This window comes from Dipodomys merriami, unplaced genomic scaffold (assembly GCF_024711535.1).
Source record: "Dipodomys merriami isolate MVZ:Mamm:240054 unplaced genomic scaffold, mDipMer1.0.p SCAF_17, whole genome shotgun sequence".
NCBI classification, from domain to species: domain Eukaryota; kingdom Metazoa; phylum Chordata; class Mammalia; order Rodentia; family Heteromyidae; genus Dipodomys; species Dipodomys merriami.
In genome coordinates, this window is record NW_027203048.1 from 17344776 (window position 1) to 17366902 (window position 22127).

The 22127-nt window shown below is 40.5% G+C and overlaps 1 protein-coding gene across 2 annotated transcripts in view; it reads right to left on the reverse strand.

Annotated features, from left to right (window-relative positions):
- The window catches only part of Strn (striatin), a 110606-nt gene extending 89309 nt beyond the window's left edge, over positions 1-21297 (reverse strand). For both annotated transcript variants that reach the window (XM_070025368.1, XM_070025367.1), the window contains exon 1: positions 20984-21297. In XM_070025368.1, coding sequence (XP_069881469.1) covers positions 20984-21217 — 234 coding nt within the window. In that variant the 5' untranslated portion in view covers positions 21218-21297. The remainder of the gene's footprint in view (positions 1-20983) is intronic.
- Between the last annotated feature and the right edge of the window lie 830 nt (positions 21298-22127).

Consider the following 22127-nt stretch of genomic DNA (forward strand, 5'->3'; position numbering starts at 1 on the left):
GTGCTGTGGCTCAAGTGGTAGAGTGCTAGCCTTGAGTTGAAGAGCTCAGGGACAGCACCCAGGCCCAGAGTTCAGGCCCCACAACCGACAAAAAAAAAAAAAATAGGATTCAAATTAGTTTAACAAGCAAAATACATAAATCCATACTAACACAAAACTTGAGGAAGACACGTAGTAAATACTTTAAAATACAAGACATTTTACACAATGGTCTATAAGATATGTTTCAAAGGAATAATAATATGCACAAGAAATAGCTAATTATAGGTTACCTTTTTAGGTCAATATTTATAAATATTAGTCAACAACTAGGTCCTACTCAGAAACAAATAGTAATAGGCTAATAAAAAGCTCTGAAAATAATAATTCTTAAATATGTTTTACACGATCATTTGGTCAATATTTATAAATATTAGTCAACAACTAGGTCCTACTCAGAAACAAATAGTAATAGGCTAATAAAAAGCTCTGAAAATAATAATTCTTAAATATGTTTTACACGATCATTTTTAATTTGTTACATTGTATATCTTGAAGTAAATGTGCCATAACTAACTTAAGCAATGTGGAACATGATATGGATTGGCTACTCAAACTCAAAAAAAAAAACATTCTTGGGGATGGGAATATGGCTCAGTGGTAGAGTGCTTGCCTAGCATGCATGAAACACAGGGTTCCATTCCTCAGTACAACCCAAACAGAAAGAGTCACAAGTGGCACTGTGGCTCAAGAACTAACCTGGAACCAAAGTAGCTCAGGGACAGTCCCCAGGCCTTGAGTTCAAGCCCCAAAGAAAAAGAAAAAAAAATCCATATTCCTAAGCCCTCTACTATGAAGCTTCCCCCTATAGCATCTGGAAAGCCAACTGCTTGCTTTCTTAAGACTGTTGTGGTCAGACATGGCTATGTGACCAAGAGCTATATATAAATGTTTGCTAGAGACCACGAGAAAGCACTTGTAGGAAAGTTTATCATTCACTGATTAAGGAGACTCACTCCAAAAATAACCCAGGCAAACATTTCTGCTGTTTTGCATGGTGGTCTTAATGTGTGTCATTATAGCAATCTGTGCTCATAATTTAACAGAGGACAAGCAACAAATACTGGGAATGAGGGGTGGCAGAAAAAAGATGGAAAAAACTAGATTTGCAAACCTTAAGCGCATACATTACCAATGAGATATATGCCCAGCCCCCAAAACCAGTTTCTTTATGCCATCACTAAGCCAGTGCACAAAGCTTACAGCAATTACATTCTTCTCATGTGAAAGAACATGATCTCTAGTTTGAAAGCCACTGGGGTTTACTGGTACCCCAAAGTATTCTTAACTGATATTTATCCCACTATAATTGTACATTTTGATTATGTGTAATTTTTCACTTTTATAAAATAGGTTCCAACACTGTTCTTCATGCATACTTTAATTTTTTACATTTATCTCCCTGAGAATAGCACAAGTGAGATTAACAGGTTAATATTTAACTATTTCCCATGATGTGAAATACAGTATCCTTAATAACACTAGCAACAACATAGTAAAAGTCTAACACAACTCTCCCAACACTGAATTAGTTTTCATCTATTTGAAATTTTAAAATATAAAAGTGTATCACATTACTTTACTGTGTACTGCTTTGATGATAATTAATATATGTGTATATATTTACTACTTAAGGTCAAATGCTCAAAAAAAAAAGAGTTCAGCAAACTAATTTGATTGTCTTGGAAAAATTCTTATTAATCATTAAAACATTATATAAAATGCAGGGGGAAGAAACTAACCTACATTAAAAACATAAAGGACAGTATGTTCACAAAAAATTAAAATTAAAATTAAAAAAATAAAAAAAAAAACATAAAGGAAGAACTGAAAGATCTATTCCTCTAACTCATCCCACCCACACAGGTAACCAATATGAGCAGTTGTTTAATTTCATTCTGATATTTTCTTTTTTTTTTTTTTGGGGGGGGGGTCCGGTCATGGGGCCTGACCTCTGGGCCTGGACACTGTCCCTCAGCTCTTCAGCTCAAGGCTAGCTCTCTACCACTTGAGCCACAGCTCCACTTCCGGCTTTTTTCTTTTTGCTTATGTGGTGCTAAGGAATCGAACCCAGAGCCTCAGGCATGCAAGGCAAGCGCTCTACCACTGAGCCACCTTCCCAGCCCTCATTCTGATCTTTTCTATATGAAGAGCCAGATGGAGGGGGAAAAAAAAAAAAAAGAGCAAAAAGACACATATTTGGCTGGGAAGGTGGCTCAGTGGTAGAGTGCTTGCCTCGCATGGATGAGGCCCTGGGTTCGACCCTCAGCACCACATAAGCTCTAAAAAAGCTGGAAGTGGCGCTGTGGCTCAAGTAGTAGAGCACTAGCCTTGAGCTGAAGAGCTGAGAGACAGTGCCCAGGCCCAGAGGTCAGGCCCCATGACCAACCAAAAAAAAAAAGAAAAGAAAAGAAGACATATATTTTGCCCATTGCCAGTGGTTCAGAAGGCTGAGACCTAAGGATGGAATTAAAGGCAAAGTTCAAGTTATGCCAGCTGTGAGTAAAAAAGCTGACTAAGAGCAAATGGCCCTGAATACCAATTAATTAGTTAATTAATAATAATTAATGAATTCATTTAATAAAGAAGCCTTTTTAAAATAAATCTATTACATAAATAATGCTATTATTTTAAGTAATGTTACTGAAATAAAGATCTCAATTATTTCATTTTATCTACTTGAAAATATCAGATTATCCAGCATGTCATTGTTTTCTGTTGAAATGTCAATACTAATCTAAGAAACAACCAAAATAAATTATAATCATCACTGAGAATAGGAGAATCACAATGAAAGACGTCCAAGCACATGAGACCACTTCTCAATTCATGGTTGGGGTGGTGGTACACACTCGTCACCCTAGCTTCATGGATAGCTCAGACTGCACAGTTCTAGGCATGCCTAGCCAGAAAAGTTTGAGAGACTCATTCTCAACAGAAACAAGGTAAGTGTCATCCTAGCTACAATGGGAAGCTAAAAATTGGTGGGTCACAGTCCAGGGTTCAAACCTGAACAGGAAATGAGACCTTATCTCAAAAACTAACCAACGGGGCTGGGAAGGTGGCTCAGTGATAGAGCGCTTGCCTTGCATGCCTGATGCCCTGAGTTTGATTCCTCAGCACCACATAAGCAAAAAGAAAAAAGCCGTAAGTGGCGCTGTGCTCAAGTGGTAGAGCGCTAGCCTTGAACTGAAGAGCTGAGGGACAGCACCCAGGCCCAGAGTTCAGGCCCCACGAACGGACCAAAAAAAAAAAAAAACTAACCAACATAGCAGGGGCACTGTGGCTCATGCCTGTAATCCTAGCTACTCAGGAAGCTGAGCTCTGAGGATTGCAGTTTGAAGCCAGGACAGGCAGGAAAGCTCAGGAGACTCATCTCCAATTCAGCACCAAAAAAAAAAGGCTGTGGCTCAAGTGGTAAAGTGCTATCCTCAAGCAAATAAACTCATGGACAGCACCCAGGTCCTGAGTTCAATCCCCAGAACTGGCACAAAAAAATAAATAAATAAAAGGGTTAGAGACAAGACTTAGCAGTAGAACACTTACCTAGCAAGTGTTCCAGCTCAAACTCCAATACCACCAAAAAGAAAAAAAAAAAAGGTTGAAGGTAGTACATGTGATCTTTGTTCAGAGAAATGTAAACCAAAATAAAATTGAATTGGGATGGAATGACTATTGGATAAGAGAACTGAGAAAGGTATTTCTCTTTAGCTTACTCTGTTACCTGGTTTTTAAATAGGGGAAACTAATATGGCATGGCTGAAGTGAGCATTACCATTGATATACTGGACTTGAGCGAACCAAAAGTTAAGAATTACTGTTTAATTATATGTTCCATGTGAGCTGGGACCCTAAGAATTACTGTTTAATTAAATGTTTCATATGAGCTGGGACCATATCTGTCTCTTTTCTACTATCTCTTCAGTGAAGAGAATTTAGATATCCAGTTAAGTGCCCTACATTTTCTGTACAACAAGCACAGAATCTGTATAAGGCTCTGAGTTCAACTCCAGTACAGCCAACAACAAAATATATAAATTTTTCATGATACATTCTGGTTTGGTTTGTTTTAAGACAGGGTCTCAATGTTTCCCATACTTGTCTTTAACTCTTGGACTGATCATCCTGACTCAAGACCACCTACCAGCTAGAACTACAGGTATACACCACTGAGCTGGGCTTGATCTCATTTTCAATGAGATTTTAGCGAGTTTGTTTTCTATCTATTCTAGTCTTCTTTGCATTTGGTTTTACTTCACTAACTATACAACTTCAACTAAACCTTAAGGGTTTTTTGGTTGTTTTTTTGGTCAGTCATTGGGCTTGAACTCTGGGCCTGGGCACTGTCCCTCAGCTCTTCAGCTCAAGGTTAGTGCTTTACCACTTGAGCCACAGTGCCACTTCTGGTATTCTGGTGGAGATAAGAGTGTCATGGACTTTCCTGCCCCAGCTGGCTTTGAACCGTGATCCTCAGACCTCAGCTAGGATTATTGACATGAACCACCAGCACCCTGTTAAGCCTTAAGTTTTGATGAAAAGAAAGCTCAAACAAGTTCATTCTGAGCTTTGAATAACTTAAGTATTGCTACCTGAAGTGGACCCTGAGATGGGGCCCCAGCTGGTATGATTCCATTTTGAGCTTTGCCTTTGTTTTAGGGATTTTAGACTTGATGGGCCTAGTTCCTGTAATGAAAAAAACACATTTGGTTCCCCCTCCCCTTAACAACCTAACCCACCCTTGATTATTAAGTTAAAGACTGACCCATAAAACAGATAGGTTGTAATCTGGCTCCAATTGGTGAAACCACATGCTTATGGTAAACCCTGCCTTTTGCACATGCTTACGGTAAACTCCGCCTATTGGCCACCTGTTGTGGTCTTGTATGACAGTACAATTCTTTGTGTGTGTTATGATCCCATTGGTCACATGCACATGACCAGGCTCCACCTCGTGGATTTTGCCTTTAAAAACCAAAGTATGTGGGCCGCTCAGGGTCACAGTCTCAGCTCCCTAGCCTGTGCTGTGGCCCTGACCTGTCAGTGTAGGAACCTTCTCAATAAAGTTGCTTCTTTGTTAACAACTTTGTTGCAGTGGGCTCTGTCACTCCAGACGACTAGGTGGACTTGCCTGCCTGAGTAGGGGTCTTCCTACTACAGTATCATTTATTTAAAGGAGTTCAAAAAAGTCTAAATATCATAGTATATTAGTAACGTAACATATAAAGAAAATAAAAAGTAATGATAATCATATTTATTTTCATGTTTAATGCAGAGTTCCATTTGTAGTCCAGATTGGCTCGAATTTGTCATGTACCTGCCTTAGCTACTGGATTACTGGGATTATAGGAATGCATCTGCTCGGGTTAGATATTTTTATTTAATATAAGATTTATCTTCAGGATATAAAATATTCAATTAGCTATCTATTTAGAAGAAATAAGAAACATAAAATCTGAAGGTAGACACTATGTTGAAATGAACTTTATAACTTGGGGTGGGGGCGTTGTGGAGGCGGGAGGGAAGGGAGGAGGAGGTAACAATGCTCGATAGGAAATGTAATCCCTCTGTACAGCATTTTTACAAAAAAGGGAAAAAAATCTGAAGGTAGGAGCTTAAGAAAAGAAAAATGTTACAGAATTCTGCTGATTAAGTTTTTAGGAAGTGATGTCAAATACATTTCCTGATAGTCAGCATTCAACACATGACAAAGAACTGAGGAGACAACTCACAATTACCAAAACTCAACTGTCATTCGCTGCAGCTGACACCCAGCAGCAAGTATGTAGCCAGCAGTATCCTGAAATAAACTCTTGTCAAAATGAGCTGTCAAGGTTCAATGCTCTAAAGGCTTTTTCCAGTGGAAGTCATAAGGTAACAAAAGGGACAAGTACAATGTTCCCTAGCTACTACAACTTTCATAGTCACATAAATATCAAACAGGCTGAGATACAGGACCTGCCTTTAATAACACAATTTTCTGAAACAGAAGAGAAACAGACACTGAATATACATTCAGTAACAATATATTAATATATTTATTCACTTAAGAACCATTTATTAAGCAATAACTATGTCACTCTGCTACACCTTATAAAAATAAAAACACCCTTCAGTGACTCAGAGTCTAGGAGGAAACAAATACAGAAAGTATGAGATAGGTGATGTAATAGATACAACAGTAGATGTTCTTGCCACTAATCCCTTTAACCAACCAGATGGTTTAGCCAGTATTATCTAGTCCCTTTGTAAAACACTGCCCAGCCCAGATGTATTAGTCATAGGTGGTAGCCATTCTTTAAAGTCCACCCATACATTTCAATTTCCATAAGAGTTGTAAAAGCTCACCAACACTCATCCCAAAACTGTTTATGCTAGTTGTACTTGTTATTTTAATTGAGTAATTCAAATACTACTTAAATAAAATCAGATATTCAAAGAATGGAACTTGGTGGTTGACTAACATATATGAGGCTGAGTTCAATCTCCAGCACTCCCACTTCCCTCCTAAAGAAGCAAGAAATAAAGAAACAAACAAACAACAACAACAACAAGACAATAAAGGAGACTCATCAAAAACAACACTTTCAAACTAGTATGGAAGAAACAACCATTAAGACTAGGGTAAAGGTCATTAAAAAAAAAAAAAAAAAGACTCTGCATTCAGAGTACTTTACTCAAAGAAAACCAAAACCAGAAATCATAAACAATAGAACTGTGGCTTATTCAAGAACGATAATATAGAACTCTAATCTGTGTTTGGAGAAAAAAGTGACATTAGCAAACAAACACATTTTTTTATTGTTGTTAGTTGTGAAGCTTGGGCTTGGTCTCTGAGCTTTTGTGATCAAGGCTAGTGCTCTACCACCCAGTGTCACTTCCAGTTTTCTAGTGGTTCACTGGAGATAAGAGTCTCCCAGGACTTTCCCGTCCCTGCCGGCTTTGAACCATGATCCTCAGACTCCAGCCCCCTAAGAAGCTAGGATTGCAGGGGTGAGCCATCAATGTCTAGCTTGACAAATATATTTTTTAACAAAAAATATTTAAGGTATCATTATGACCAACTTTTCTGATTAAATGATCATCCACCAGTCTAAAAGGTATTGGATAACAATGCTTCTGCCTTATATACATACTAACAGAGGACATTTCCTTGGATCTGGAAGGCAGACAGGTTTTCCAGAGAAAGTAAACTTAATCTTCAGAGATGATTAGAAATTTAGTAGGCAGACAAGAGGAAAAAACTCATGTCCTACACACTGACCCAGAAGCATGAAGAAAATTTAAAATGTCAAAATATTTCCTTCCACTTACTCCACCCAAATCTATATGAGTCAACCTTTATCTATGGCATATTATTATTTATCCTTTTCCCTCAAATTCTTTATCTATGAATTAGGGTTAATAACTACCAATAAAATTTTACAAAGATTAAAAGAGATTTTACATATAAAGTGCTTAGCATTGTGCTTTGGCAAGATAAAGGCTCAATAAATGAAACGTATTGGTTGGGGAGGTTAAAGAAGAAAGGACAGAGGAAACATAAAAGCATGGGATGAATTACTGAGGCTAAGGGTGCTTTCTTCCCCGTTGAACTCTATTCTTTTAAGTTCAGTGACTGTGCTGACCCAGTTCTCCAGGCTCCTCCCTGTCCCTCCTTTCAGCTTTATAGGAATCTGCATTCTTCAAGACAGGTTGGGGTTGTGCCTATAATTTAAACTCCTTTGCTCACAGCTTAAACTTCCCATTGAGGAAGCATAAACAAAAAATACAAAAACCTGAGAGCAAGTACTAAACTGGGCTGTAATTTTCCATTGGGTGAAACTGGTATCACCCTTGTGGAATTAGACATCGTGTTTATTTCTCCAAAGTAGAGACACAGGTATTGGATCCAATTTCTGTCACATGTTTATGAGTGTTAATGAAACTTCTGTGATCAGCAATCAAATATTCCCTTGGGCTCTTTCCTAGGAAAGGATCTCACCAGTGTAGTTATGCCAAAAAGAAACCTACTTGCCACACCCAAAATACCTTTCCATCCACCTTATTCAATACTTCCCCAAGTTCACCTTAATTCCAGAACTCCTATTCCCGTACTTTACTCCCCACTGCACCTCCAAAACACCTACTCCTTTTTTCTTCTGCTAATCTGCTTCAAGCTAACTCTACAAAACAATTTACTTCTTTAATATATTCTGTAATATTCCATTATCTTATTCAAATAAAATATTTTTAACAAAAGTAAAACAAAAGTCTGCCAAAGAAAGTGATTTTATTTCCCCAAATAACTTGCTGCATAAGAACAAATAAAGTTGACATATTTACTATTTTGACCTATCATAAAATATGTAAAATAGGCTAAGAAAAGTCTAATAACCAAAGCACTAAACAAAATTAATGTGTAATCGATGAACACTATATTAAAATATATACATTGAACATAATTAAACTAACCTTAGCACAAGGTGGAAAAGTCTCAAATTTGGAGTGTTGGGTTTTTGGGTTTTTTTGGTTTTTTTTGTCAGTCGTGGGGCTTGAACTCTGGGCTTGGGCGCTGTCCCTGAGAGCTCTGCTGCTTGAGCCACAGAGCCACTTCCGGTTTTCTAGTGGTTTATAGAAGAAAAGAGTGCCATAGACTTTCCTGCCCTTTCCTGCCCCATATCCTCAGATCTCAGCCTCCTGAGTAACTAGGATTATAGGCGTGAGCCACTGGTGCCCAGCAGGATTTTTTTTTTTTTAAGAAATAAACATTTCTGGGGCTAGGAAGGTGGCTCAGTGGTAGAACGCTTGCCTTGCATACCTGAGGCCCTGGGTTCGTTTCCTCAGCACCACATAAGCAAAAAGAAAAAAGCCGGAAGTGGCACTGTAGCTCAAGTGGTAGAGCGCTAGCCTTGAGCTGAAGAGCTGAGGGACAGCGCCCAGGCCCAGCGTTCAGGCTCCACGACCAGACGGACCCCCCACCCCCCAAAAAAAAGAAAGAAAAATTTCAAAAAGAAAATACAAAAAAGAAAAAAAAAAGAAACATTTTAGTATTCCCTACACAAAAATGAAATTATTAAAAGCATTTAGGATAATATATTGTCAAACATTTTTTTAGGAAAATAAATTGTTACTTTCCTGAGCTTCTAGCTTTATCATTTATGGTATTTATTATTGTTCTGTTTGAAGAAAAACTTTTTTTTTTTTGCCAGTCCTGGGGCTTGAACTCAGGGCCTGGGCACTGTCCCTGAGCTGCTTTTGCTCAAGGCTAGCACTCTACCACTTGAGCCATGGCGCCACTTCCAGCTTTTTCTGCTTATGTGGTGCTAAGAAATCGAACCCAGGGCCTCATGCCAGGCAAGCACTCTACCACTAAGCCACATTCCCAACCCAAGAAAAACTTTTAATAAACGATAAGAACTTAAATTATAATAGCCATTCAAAGAATATTTAATCTTCTAAATATCACAATGTGCTTGGTTCTTTAGGTCAGGAACAATTACACACAAGTAAAGAAGCAATAAAAAGGAAGGGACTGGTATAGAAAACAAATGCTAGCCTGGGTACTAAAACAACTCAATTTTAAACTAAGTCTACCCTAACTCTAAGAGTGACCTCAGATAAATCACTATGACTCTTGTTCTAACTAAAAAGGGATAAGATTACTTAAATTTTAAAGTTCCTGTAGAAGCAAAATATTCTTGGTATTAAAAAAAGGAGATAGAGGAAGTAGTGCTGTGGCTCAAGTGGTAGAGCACTCATCTTGAGCTGAAGAGCTGAGAGACAGGGCCCAGGTCCATAGTTCAAGCCCCACTACCAACAAAAAGAAAAAAAAAGGAAGAGGAGCTGGGAATTTGCTCAGTAGTAGAGTGCTTGCCTCGCATGCATGAGGTCCTGGGTTGAATTCCTCAGCACCACATAAGCAGAAAAAGCTGGAAGTACCACTGTGGCTCAAGTTGGTAGAGCGCTAGCCTTGAGCTAAAGAGCTCAGGGAAAGCACCCAGGCCCAGAGTTCAGGCCCCACACCCAACATAAAAAGTAAAAAAAGGAGATAGAGAGGGAGGGAATGAAAGGGAAAGAGGGAACAGCTTACACTAAGCACAAGCACAAGAAATGTACATATCAACTGATTTGGAAGAAATAATTGTACTGTCAAAGTTTGTAGACTTCATAAACTTTATAGATCATGATAATGACAATTTGCCTTGTAAAGGTTAAAATGTTTGTGACTTTAGCTAAGTATCACTATCTCACAATACTGTGAAATTTATGTAATCACTAATCTCAATAAAAAAAGATATAAAGGTGAAGAGAGACACTGGGCAGGGAAAGGAAGCTCAAGAATTATGTAATTATAAATGCTGAAATAAAAAATAGATCACTAACATTGTGTACAGTCTCTTCCTCTGCCTGGGTCCTCTCTACCCTTCTGTTCCTGTCTTGTTTTTTTCCTCCACTTCTACTCTTTCTCCAACTACTCTTTCTTGCCTCAAGTTTCTCTCTGAACCCCCAATTTTACTTTATTATTCTCTCCAGTCCTCAGAACTTACAAGCTATCTCCATCTGCTACAACCTGCCATCTCTACCCAATCCTCTAACTTCAAAAACTATTTATTGGGCTGGGAAGGTGGCTCAGTGGTAGAGCGCTTGCCTTGCACGCTCAAGGCCCTGGGTTAGATTCCTTAGCACCACATAAGCAGAAAGAAAAAAGCAGGAAGTGGCGCTGTGGCTCAAGTGGTAGAGTGCTAGCCTTGAGCTGAAGAGCTGAGGGACAGCGCCCAGGCCCAGAGTTCAGGCCCCACAACCGGACCCAAAAAAAAAAAAAAAAAAAACTATTTATTATGCTGGGCACCGGTGGCTCACGCCTGTAATCCTAGCTACTCCAGAGGCTGAGATCTGAAGATCATGGGGCAGGAAAGTCCGTGACACTCTTATCTCCAATAAACCACTAGAAAACCAGAAGTGGCGCTGTGGCTCAAGCTGTAGAGCACTCCCTTGAGCTGAAGAATGCAGGGACAGCGCCCAAGCCCAGAGTTCAAGCCCCACTGCCAACAAAAACAAAACAAAAAACTATTTATTGTCCTTAAACCACTACTTACATGGAAAGAAAATCTAGAAGCTACTATGCTGAGTGGTTCTACTGGTTTCTAAGATATGACTTAAGTAAGTAATACAATTCAATGCATTCTGTCTACCAACATCTCAACCAATGATAGAAAACCACTTATTGGGCAACCACCATGCACCTCGAATTTTACATACTTCATGTCTTTTTAAGCTTTACCATTACTGTTGGGATTATCAACATTTTACAAATAAAAATGAGGTCTAGAAAATTTAAAAACTAGAACACAGATGTCTAATTCAAAGCCCCACTGCTAAATTATGATGATCAAAAGACTGCTTTGTTATATTAACCAGCCAGGTAACAACTCCAAGGATGATAAGGGAAACTTTATTTTTAATATTCTAGAAATGAAACTGATATGTCATTAATAACATTGATAAATCAAAAGGTACAGTTGATATCGAGTAGCTAAGTAGCTTGGCAGAAAGAAATCAAATTATTTGCACTTTCAACCCTTCTCAAAGACTGCATAGTGATAAATTTTGAACAGTTTCTGCCTAAATTACCAAGATTTAAGAGAAAAACAGTAGGTCACCTCCTACTAATGGAATTCAAAGAAATGTAGATACAGAAATAAAGTTTAAAGGACAAAGTATAAACCAATGCAACAGCAATACTCAGGACAGTATGTTGCAAACTTGGGGAGATGGGGTGGGGGAAGGGAAGAAGGAAGAAAGGGAAAGAGAGTGGAAAAAAATAGAACCAGTTGCACTGGCACAAGCTTATAATCCAGTACCATAGAGGTAGAAGCAGGAGGATCATGAATTTGAGGCTAGCTTTGGCTATGATCCTTCTACTTCCACCTCCAGAGTAGCTGGTATTCCAGGTGGGCACCACCACAGTCAGCTTGCTTTTTTTTTTTTTTAATTTTATTGTAAAGATGCTGTACCGAGGAGTTACTACTGTTACATGAGTAAGGCAATGAGTACATTACTTTTCAATCATTATTACCCCTTCCCTTGTTGTTGTCCCACTATCCCTTCCCTTTCCCACCTCCCACACTCCTCCCCACTCCACCCCATAGCCCACCCCAAGTTGTAAAGTTCATTTCCAATATACTGTCCTGTGTATATACTTGTTGCAATGGGTCATCCTGTGTCCTTGTTTCAACGTTTTGTTATTCCCCTTCCCCTCCCCAGATTAGAGAAATGTATATACAAGATGCAGCGGGCTTGAAAGAGGGTCTTCCAAAGTTTGGATTAGGGTCTCACAGGCTGGACTTACTATGATTCTCTTGTTTCCATATCCCAAGTATGCAAATTCATTGAGATTCTCATCTCCAATTTACCACCAGGAAACTGAAAGTGGCACTGTGGCTCAAAGTGGTAGAGAGCTAGCCTTGAGCAAAACTGCTCAGCGACAGTGCCCAGGTCCATGGTTCAAGCCCCACAACTGACTAAAAAAAGGAAGCCAGGCACTGGTGACTCATGCCTGTAATCCTAGCTACTCAGGTGGCTGAGATCTGAGGACTGCAGTTCAAAGCCAACCCAGGCAAGAAAGTCCATGAGACTCTTATCTCCAATTAACCACAAGAAAACTAGAAGTGGCACTGTGCCTCAAGTGGTAGAGCTTAAGAACTCAGGGACAGGACCTAGGCCCAGAGTTCAAGCCCCACAACAGTCAAAACAACAACTACAGAAGAAATGCTATCAGTGTTAATTTCATGAAATAATTACTCAGCCCCTTATTTGTTATTTATTAAATTTTTTAAAAAGTACTAGGAGAAAAATCAGTTTCCTGTAACAGTGAACTACAGTGACTTTCTTACTGAAAAATTCTGGACAAAATAACAGAAAACAGAAACCCACTGAAATACACTAACAAAAAAAAAGCCCACTTTTTTCACTTTGGGTATTTGCCAATCAGAACAAATCTAAATTTTAGTTTCAACAGCCTTGCAGAACCCAAAAGGCAAAAACTCGAAGACCAATCCATCGCAAGTGGAGAGTCTACAGTTCACATAGAGCTCACAAGAACTTAGGTAAGACACTTCTATAGTGCTTAGAACCTCAGGACAAAGGTGGCAGAAGTAGTCCCCCCCAAATGTATTCATAACCAAAATTCACATCAGCTACATATTCCTCAACTCCTTAAGCAACAAACGTTCTTTACACCACTCTTGGACTAGTAACGCCCTCAGCATGTACCTACCAGAAGCAAAGACACAACCAGTCTTAGGTTTTTTCCAAGGATAGTGAGCAACACACAAAACAAGATAAACTAAGACTGCAAAAGGACAAGTTAGGTCTGCAGCATGACTCAAGCAATATGAGGCCTGCTTAGCAAGTGTGAAGCCCTGAGTTGAAACCCAAGGAAGGCCAAAAAAAATTGCAAAGGAACAAGTCATAATAAACCATTATGGGCAAAAACTACAAACCATACAACAAACTCAAATATACAAACTGTAGAGACACCAACTACAAAATGAAAACTTACTAGATACAAAGGATAAAAACAGCATCTGGAAAATAGTTGCAAAGGACAACACACTTGGAAGAGAGAGAAGGGGGAGAGTGAAAGAAAGAGGAAGACAGAAAAGTTCCAGCAGATTTGCATAACAATAGATTGTGCTCAATTAAAAAGAAAACCAATGAACAAGAAGCCAGAATAAATTATCCACAATAAAGGGCAAAAGTATAAAAAGATGGAAAATATAGAGAACAAAAAAGGAAAAAGCCTAAAACGTGTACAATTAGACATCCAAATAGAGCAAGTTTAGCAGGGGACATATTTAGAAATTCTAACAGAATCTGCAGATTTAATGAAATGTCAACCACCAACTTTTGATGTTAGAGAAGTGCACCATCACTGTCACCATCACCAAACCACCATCACCACATCACTGACAAAAAATACAATTTTTTTAAAAGTCTTACACAAAATGAAAAGGCATCTACCCTGACAAATCAATGAAAATACACACTACCAAAACAAACCTTAAATGCAATTAATAAACTGTGCAAACTTCTAATATGTAAGTAAAAAGAAAAACATTAAGTAACAGTGTAGCTCTGATTACTTCAGAAGGTCGTAAGAATAAAAAGAAATAGTAGGTCCAGGTTTAGCTTACTGGTAGAGGGTATGCTTGGCCATGTGCCAGACCCTGGGTTCAAGCCCCAGGACCAAAAGAGAAGAAAGATTAAGAAAAAAAGGAAACCAGCCACTGGTGGCTCCTGAGGCTGAGATCTGAGGATCAGAGTTTGAAACCAGCCCAACAGGAAAGTCTATAAGACTCTTATCTCCAATTAACCACAGAAAAAGCCAGAAGTGGAGCTGTGGCTCAAGGCATAGAGTGCTAACTTCGAGCAAAAAGAGCTCAGGGACAGCACCCATGCTCAGAACCAGCAAAAGAAAAAAGAGAAAAAGAAAGAAGGAAAGTCAGATGCTGGTGGCTCACAACTGTAAGCTATTGAGAAGGAAAGTCAGTGAGACTCTAAACTCCATTTGACCAACCTGTTCCTCCTCATCCCCCCCAAAAAGAGAAAAAGAAAAAAAGCCAGAAGTGAAACTGTAACTCAAGTGGTAGAGTATTAGACTTGTGGACAAAAGTTCAGGGATAGCATCCAGGCCCTGAGTTCAAGCTCCTGGAATACACACAAAAAGAAAAAAGGGAAGGAAAGGAAGAAAGAAGGAGGGAGAAAATGAACAAGGAAGAGAAAGAGAAGGTTGGAAAAAGTAGAAAGAGATGGAGAACGCTAATGTATCTGAAAATAATTGTACAAAAAACATTTGGAAAACAGTGACAGAGTTAAATAAAACCTATTTCAGGGCTGGGAATGTGGCTTAGTGATAGAGTGCTTGTCTAGCTTGCATGAAGCCCGGGGTTCGATTCCTCAGCACCACATACACAAGAAAAAATTGGGACTGGTGTTGTGGCTCAAGTGCTAGAGTGCTAACTTTGAGCAAAAGCAGCTCAGGGTTGGGGCTGGGAAGGTGGCTCAGTGGTAGAGTGCTTGCCTTGCATGCCTGAAGCCCTGGGTTCGATTCCTCAGCACCACATAAGCAAAAAGAAAAAAGCCAGAAGTGGCGCTGTGGCTCAAGTGGTAGAGCGCTAGCCTTGAGCTGAAGAGCTGAGGGACAGCGCTCAGGCCCAGAGTTCAGGCCCCACTACCGGACCAAAAAAAAAGCAGCTCAGGGCCCTGAGTTCAAGCCCTAGGATTGGCACAACAAACAACAACAACAACAACAAAAAAAAAACTATTTCATTCCTAGTTACTTAACCTCTCTCTGACTTCACTTTACTTGCACAAAAAGTTTGGAATTATTTCCAAAGTTCATTCCAGCTCAAAGCTTACACTGTCATTATATATTTCAGTCAGTGGGAGGTAATTCAAATTATAATATTCAACTGCCTAAAAATAAAATGCTATTATCAGAAAGAACAATGGAAATATAATGACTTATATCCCAAAGTCTATAAAAAGCCATCCATACACCAACACAAGTATTGAAATTGCCAAACTTTTTTATACACTGTGTACTCACATGTGTGTGCATGCATAAAAAGAAAAGCATTGGTTCTCAATCCCTGCACACTAGAACAAAGGAGAAAAAAATCTATATCTATGTATATATACATATACATAGATATAGATATTTAGATATAAATATTGAGATAGATAGACAGACAGACAGATAGACAGGGGCCTTAATTCCTATGATTCTTATTTAACTGGTCTACAGTACAGTTCAGGAAAGAGTATCTTTAAAAAGCCCCTCTCCCCTAAATTATTCTTGTTGAGAAACAGTAAAGTGACAAATAACAGGATGTTTTAAAAGAGTAAAATTTCTACAACCTTTCCAAATTGTAATTAAAGATCAAGGATTAAATTCTCAGGGATATGAGCAGAGTGAAAAAAATGAACCTATTCCATATCACAAAAGGGTTCACCTATTTCAAATTTAAAATGGCTTAAAGAACCAAATAAAACTGAAGATTAGTATTATAAAGTAGTTATTAAAAGTATAAAATTTATCAAAACATAAAGAAAATTATATTCAGAAAAGCTGATACAAATTCCAAGATAGCCACCACCCACTGGATAATATTCTAATCATTTTGAGGCAGTCACTGAAGGCCATCATTCATTCCTACTAAAAGACATATTGTGCCAGGTACCAACCAGTGGCTCACACCTGTAATCCTAGCTACTCAGAAGGCTGAGATCTGAGGATCACAGGCAGAAAAGTTCACAAGATTTGTATTTCAAATTAACTACCAAAAAGTCAGAAGTGGAGTTGTAGAGCAATAGCCTTGAGCCAAAAATCTTAGAGACAGTGCCCAGGCCAAGTTCTAGAGCACATACACACTCACACACACACACTCACTCACACACACATGCCCATAGTGCCCAGAATAGTCTCCAGCAATAGTGCCCAGCAAGGTCTCAAGATGGCATCTAAATGCTCTTAACTTTAGAAGAGTTCATGACTGATGATTATGCTTTTCTGTCTAGAGATAAAGAAATAAGTAAAAGTTTTTGCTAACATTTGTGTATGTGTTTATTCAATGCTTACTGGAGTTATGAACCAGACTAGGTACTTAAAACATGTTACTTAATTATCACAAAGTAATTTATTATCTTCACCTTATTCATGAAAAAATTAAAACGTGTACAATAGGCATGAAACACAACAGTGAGTTTTAGAACAAGAATTTATATCGAGATCTATATCATGTTGCCTTTCATAATTTGGTAAATAACTGAACAGAAAAGAAAGTCATTTTAAGTGTTTTTGTACTATTTAATGTTCAGCAGTCTTATGAAGCTGTTCAGTTAAAAGATCTCAATAATTTTGACTCCCCTTTAACTCATACCTCACATTTGATCCTGCACATCTTGCTAGTTCTACCTTCCTGTGTCCAGAATCCATCAGATTTTGATAGCGTATCAAAATGAACATTCTCAAATCTCATTATTGTCACTCATCTGGCCTGAATTAACTACAATAGCATGTTAACTAGTCTTCCTGCTTCTATTTCCCAAGTTTATTCTGAACCTATGCAAAGCGATCCTTTTTAAAGTTGCTCTTGGCTCAAAGCATATTTAAAGTATTTACAAATGGATAAGACTCTCTCACATTCTTTCCTTCTCTTCTACTCCAGCCACATTTGCCTCCCTGTTAGTCTTCTGATATTCCAAGCATTCTCCCATTCCCTAGCTGTTCCTTCTACCTAGATTACTTTCCTCACTTCAGGTATCACCTTTTCAGGTTTAAAGCGCAAATGATACCTCATCAGTGAAGCATTACTCCCTATCTCCCTTACCCTATCAGGACATTTATTATCTTCCAACATTTCAGGTATATATCATTGTTTGCCTGCCCTCATGATTAAGCTTCATGAGAGCAAGAGCTGGTTTTATTCACAGTTGTATCTTCTCCATGTTTATAACAGTGTCTGGTATGAAATATGTGCTTGAAAATTATGTCCTTAATGAAAATATAAATCACTAACACCAAAGCCCAGATCCATTAATACTCCAGCATATAGCCTCCAAAAAGGTAGGCCCAACATTACTCAAACTTCTGAACTTTTCCATACAATTCTAGAATTTCCAGGTAAATAATCTAAGTCTCCCCACACCCAGCCATAAATGCATACCAAAATTCAGGGCCATTACTTTTATTTACATTTTTACTTTCCCAGAAGTCAGTAATTGTCAAATACTGAGCCTTAGGTTCTCATCACTTCATAAAGTTTTCTTCTGCTCCTCTCTTCATTCACTGCTAAATCTTCTCACGCTATTCTAAGAAAATTAGCCAAAAGTTAGCCACCTGGCCCTCAAATGATAATCATCTGATTCTTCCACATGTTGATTATATTCTATCATTCTTACTAGGCTGCATGCTTTACTAGAGAGGGTCTCTCAAATAAGGTCTCACATGTAGAAAATAGTTTCAAATATTATTATTATTCTGTTCACAATTCCTTTCACAAACATAAAGCTCCATGAGATCTTGGTCATTCTTTTCTTTCCCCTGAATTATCTATTCTCACAGAACAGGAAGAGCACTACTTCAAAGAGAAAGAGGGTCTATTAACTAATGAACAAGGGAGAAATAAATGATAAAAGGTGTTTCTGATACAATGTGGCTATTTCTTTACACCCTAAATAGATAGATGAGAACTTGGATTGCTTTTACAACTTTGCCCAGGTAGCTTGAAAGAGCAGTACTGACAGGTTCCTGAAAGGACAAATTAGACTAAATTTTAGAAGCATTTTGTTGACTTTGGTGTTAATGACTTGAAAAGAAATTTAAAAGGACACCAAGTGATGAATAGTTCACCCACTAATCATTAAAATATTTTACTTATTATTTTTCTAAGAATATTCCAATGAAAGATTCTAATTTAATGTTAGTCTAATGTAAGTTTTTTAATTTCTCAATTATGATAATAAGGAGGTCAAAGATCATCCATTACTGTAAACCCTCTTCCCCCAAAATATGTAATATTAATATGTTCAGAAAACACGACACAATTTCTAAGTTTCTTCCTGGAAGTTTCACACAAACAAAAAAGACACTGTTAAAGAACATAATGTAAAGTGGCACTGTGGCTCAAGCAGCAGAGCACTTGCCTTGACCTGAAGAGCTGAGGGACAGCGCCCAGGCCCAGAGTTCAAGCCCCACAACTGACCAAAAAAAAAAAAAAGAAGAACGTAATGTAGTCAATAAATATCATGAGCATCAATGGGAAACTTATTTGAAGTTTAACACACATATTTGTGTGTAAACTCAAGACTAACTACATTCATGAGTAAATTGTAAAGTTAAACATAAAGGAAGAGAGTGAACAGTGGGCAGGTAGGTTGCAAATTCCTAAACTGCTACAGACAGAAAGGTAAGCATTATTTTCATGCAACTCATTTTATATTAAAGAAATTGAAAGTTAAGCATTTGCATACAAAAAAATTCATGAACTTGCACATTTCACACTTCCTTGAAGCCCAAAGTCCTTGTTTATAGAATGCATCACCAGTAATGGTGAACTGTATAAGCATATGAATTTCTTGGGCACTAGATAGCTGTGATCAGGCTAATTCTGAGGAAACTTACAGTCAAATAGACTAGATATTAAAGCAACATAATAGGGATGAAAAAGTTGTCAAAGACTTAGAAGGAAAAAGGAATCATAGAAGCTGTCCATCTCCCCTCCACTTCAATTGCTCTTCCAGAAGCTTCTCTGATCACCGTATCTAAAATAACTGCCCTATTACATTCTATTCTGACCCCTAACTTTTTTCCTCATTGCAGTCTCTGGTACACACCATTTTATTATATAGTTGCATTTCTTGGTTGCCCTCCCATTAAAATATAAGCCCCATGAGGGCAGAAGCTTTGTCAGTTTAAACACATAGCTGGCACTCAGTAAACATGGGGTGAATAATGAAACTAAGCCCAAAGAGGTCAAGGTTGCAGAGCTAGCAACAAACAAAAAAGTTTAACCATAGATTCTGTTAAGCAGATTTTTGTTTTTTAGTGCCAAAAATGTATATATTACATATATATTCATATATATACATGTCCCACACACACACAAAAGCAGCACATTGAGTAGCATTTAAACTTTAAGTGCTTCTCAGCAGTCTGAGATCTGAAGATCATGGTTCAAAGCCAGTCCAGCCAGTTAAGTACATGAGACTTTTTAATTAACCACTAAAAAGCCGAAGTAGACTTGTAGCTCAAGTGGTGGAGCACCAACCCTGAGTGAAAAATATAAGGGGCAGTGCTCAGGCCCTGAGCTCAAGCCCAAGGACCTGCACAACAACAACAACAAAAACAGCACATGCATCTCATAAGCCATAAGACACTCAGGATTGGCCCATAAAGCACAAAGACATGACCACTCACAATTCTCTAAGTTTATCCTAAAATTAAGTCTATGCTTTAGTTTTGAGAACCACTACTGCTTACCAACTCAGAGTGACCTGTAAAGTATCAACCTCATTTTCTCTCTTCTCAGGCCCACAAAAACTCCTCTCTGGATACAGCTTTTATCTTGCAGATTATGCAAGGCAATGTAACTAACGTCCAAGCCTCTTTCATTTCTTTTAAAGTACGTGTCAATCTCACATTATACACATGACATTAATTCTTGAGAAGTTTCAAGGGAACCATCTCGGAACTTCTCATCATCCGACTGTGATCACTTAGGTCCTTCATTGAAATTCCATGAAATCTAAAAGAAACATGAGACGGGAATGAAGGGGAAGGGAAAGAAGAAAAAGAGAGAGTAGAGAAGCATTGTTGACACACATTAAAACCGGGAGCTGATACTGCTATTCACACTTCTGCCCGACCAAACGTCAGCTTCACGCAGAAAGCCCAGGGCCTCACTGACACAACTTGTGCTGTCTTTAATCACCTTCCCCGCGGAGGGAGCCAACTGCCAACACCTTTGGCGGTGAACGTCCGGAGACCCGGGATGGGAACTCGCTAAGACAGGGCCATTGGCACCGCGTCTCGGAAAACTTACGGTCAGCCCGATTCGCAAAACTGAAAGGGACGCCCTGAGATGGGCCGGGGATGGGGGGGGGGGGGGTGCAACGAGAGTTGAAATGAGACTGGGAGTTAAAGAGTGAGTGAGAGAGAGGCAGCCAACGCCAAAAAGGCGCCGTGCGGGTAAACAACGCATCCGGGATGGGAGCGGAGGTGCGGGGTGGAAGAAGTGGGGTCAGCGAAAGCCAGGGGTGCGGGGGGGGGGGGGGCCGCGGGCCGAGGCTCGCGGGGGAAGGGAGGCGGGGGCCGGGGGGCTGCGCGTGAGAGAGGGTCCGGGGCGGGGCGGGAAGGAGCGGAGAGGCGGGATGCCGAGGGCCAGGCCGGGAGGGTCCGTACCTGCAGCTCCGCCCGCTCCACCTCCCACTGGGCTCGCTCCACCTCGAAGCGGGCCCACTCGTGCTGCAGGAAGTGCAGGATCCCGGGGAGGCTGTACTGGGCTCGGGCCGCCCCCGCCGCCGTCGCCCCGTCGCCGGCCGCGGCAGCCTCCGCCAGAGGCCCGAGCCCCTTAGCACCGCCGGCGCCCGGATGGTTGTTGCTGAAGAAAACGCCGGGACCCGCCTGCTCGTCCATGGTGGCCGCAGAAACCCGGGCTCAGCCCAGGCGCCCAGCCGCGGAGGCAACAGCGGCAACCAGCAGTACCTCCACCTCCTCCTCCCGCCGCCGCCGCCGCCGCCGCTACCGCCGCTCCCCGCCCACACCCCAGTCAGCAGGGAGCAGCCGCCTGGACGCGGAGGCCGGGCGAGCCCGTGACGGGCCGGGAAGTGGGTCAACTGCGGCGCGCGGCGCGCGGGGCTCGCCGGGAAATGTAGTTTCGGAGGGCGGAGCGTGCAGCGCAGCAGCCTGTGGGGCTGCTCGCCTGGCTTTGGGGGCGGGGCCGAGGCTCCGCCCCCATCCCCCGTCGCCCCGCCCATGCCCCGCCCTCCGTGGCGGTGCTCCGCCCTACGTGGTGGGACCGCAGGGCGGGGAGCGGTCGGTTTCCTTTGGGCGGGCAGGGTGGGCTTGGTCTGTGCCCCGCTCTGGGCCGCGCCAACGCAGCTTCGCTTGCACGCGGAAGTTCTCGAGCGGCGCTCCCTGTTGCACACACACACACGGAAGTTATCACGCCAAAATGCCAGTCCAAGCCGCACTTCTTTTAGGGCTTCCTGGTGGTTCGTTAAAAAAGAAGACAAGCTCGATGCGCAGCTATTTCAGCCCCGCTGCAGTCCTCTGCCTTCCGCTCGGATCCCGGACGGCGCCCACCGCCCCTGCCGGGCCCAGCGCCGCCGCGTCGCACGGGGGTCGCCGTCACGCCTGCCTTTTCTCTTTTCCTTTTTTAAACCTGTTTCCTGACCACTTACCAAGAACTCTCATTCTTTTCCCTGGGAGTCCACGCCTCGGCGTCCTGGGGTTTCGCCTCAGAAAAGTTCCTGGGCTTTGAAGTCCCCTTCTCCTCGCAGAGCCCAGCAAACCCGGTCAGAGCTTAATTAGCTATCTAATTACA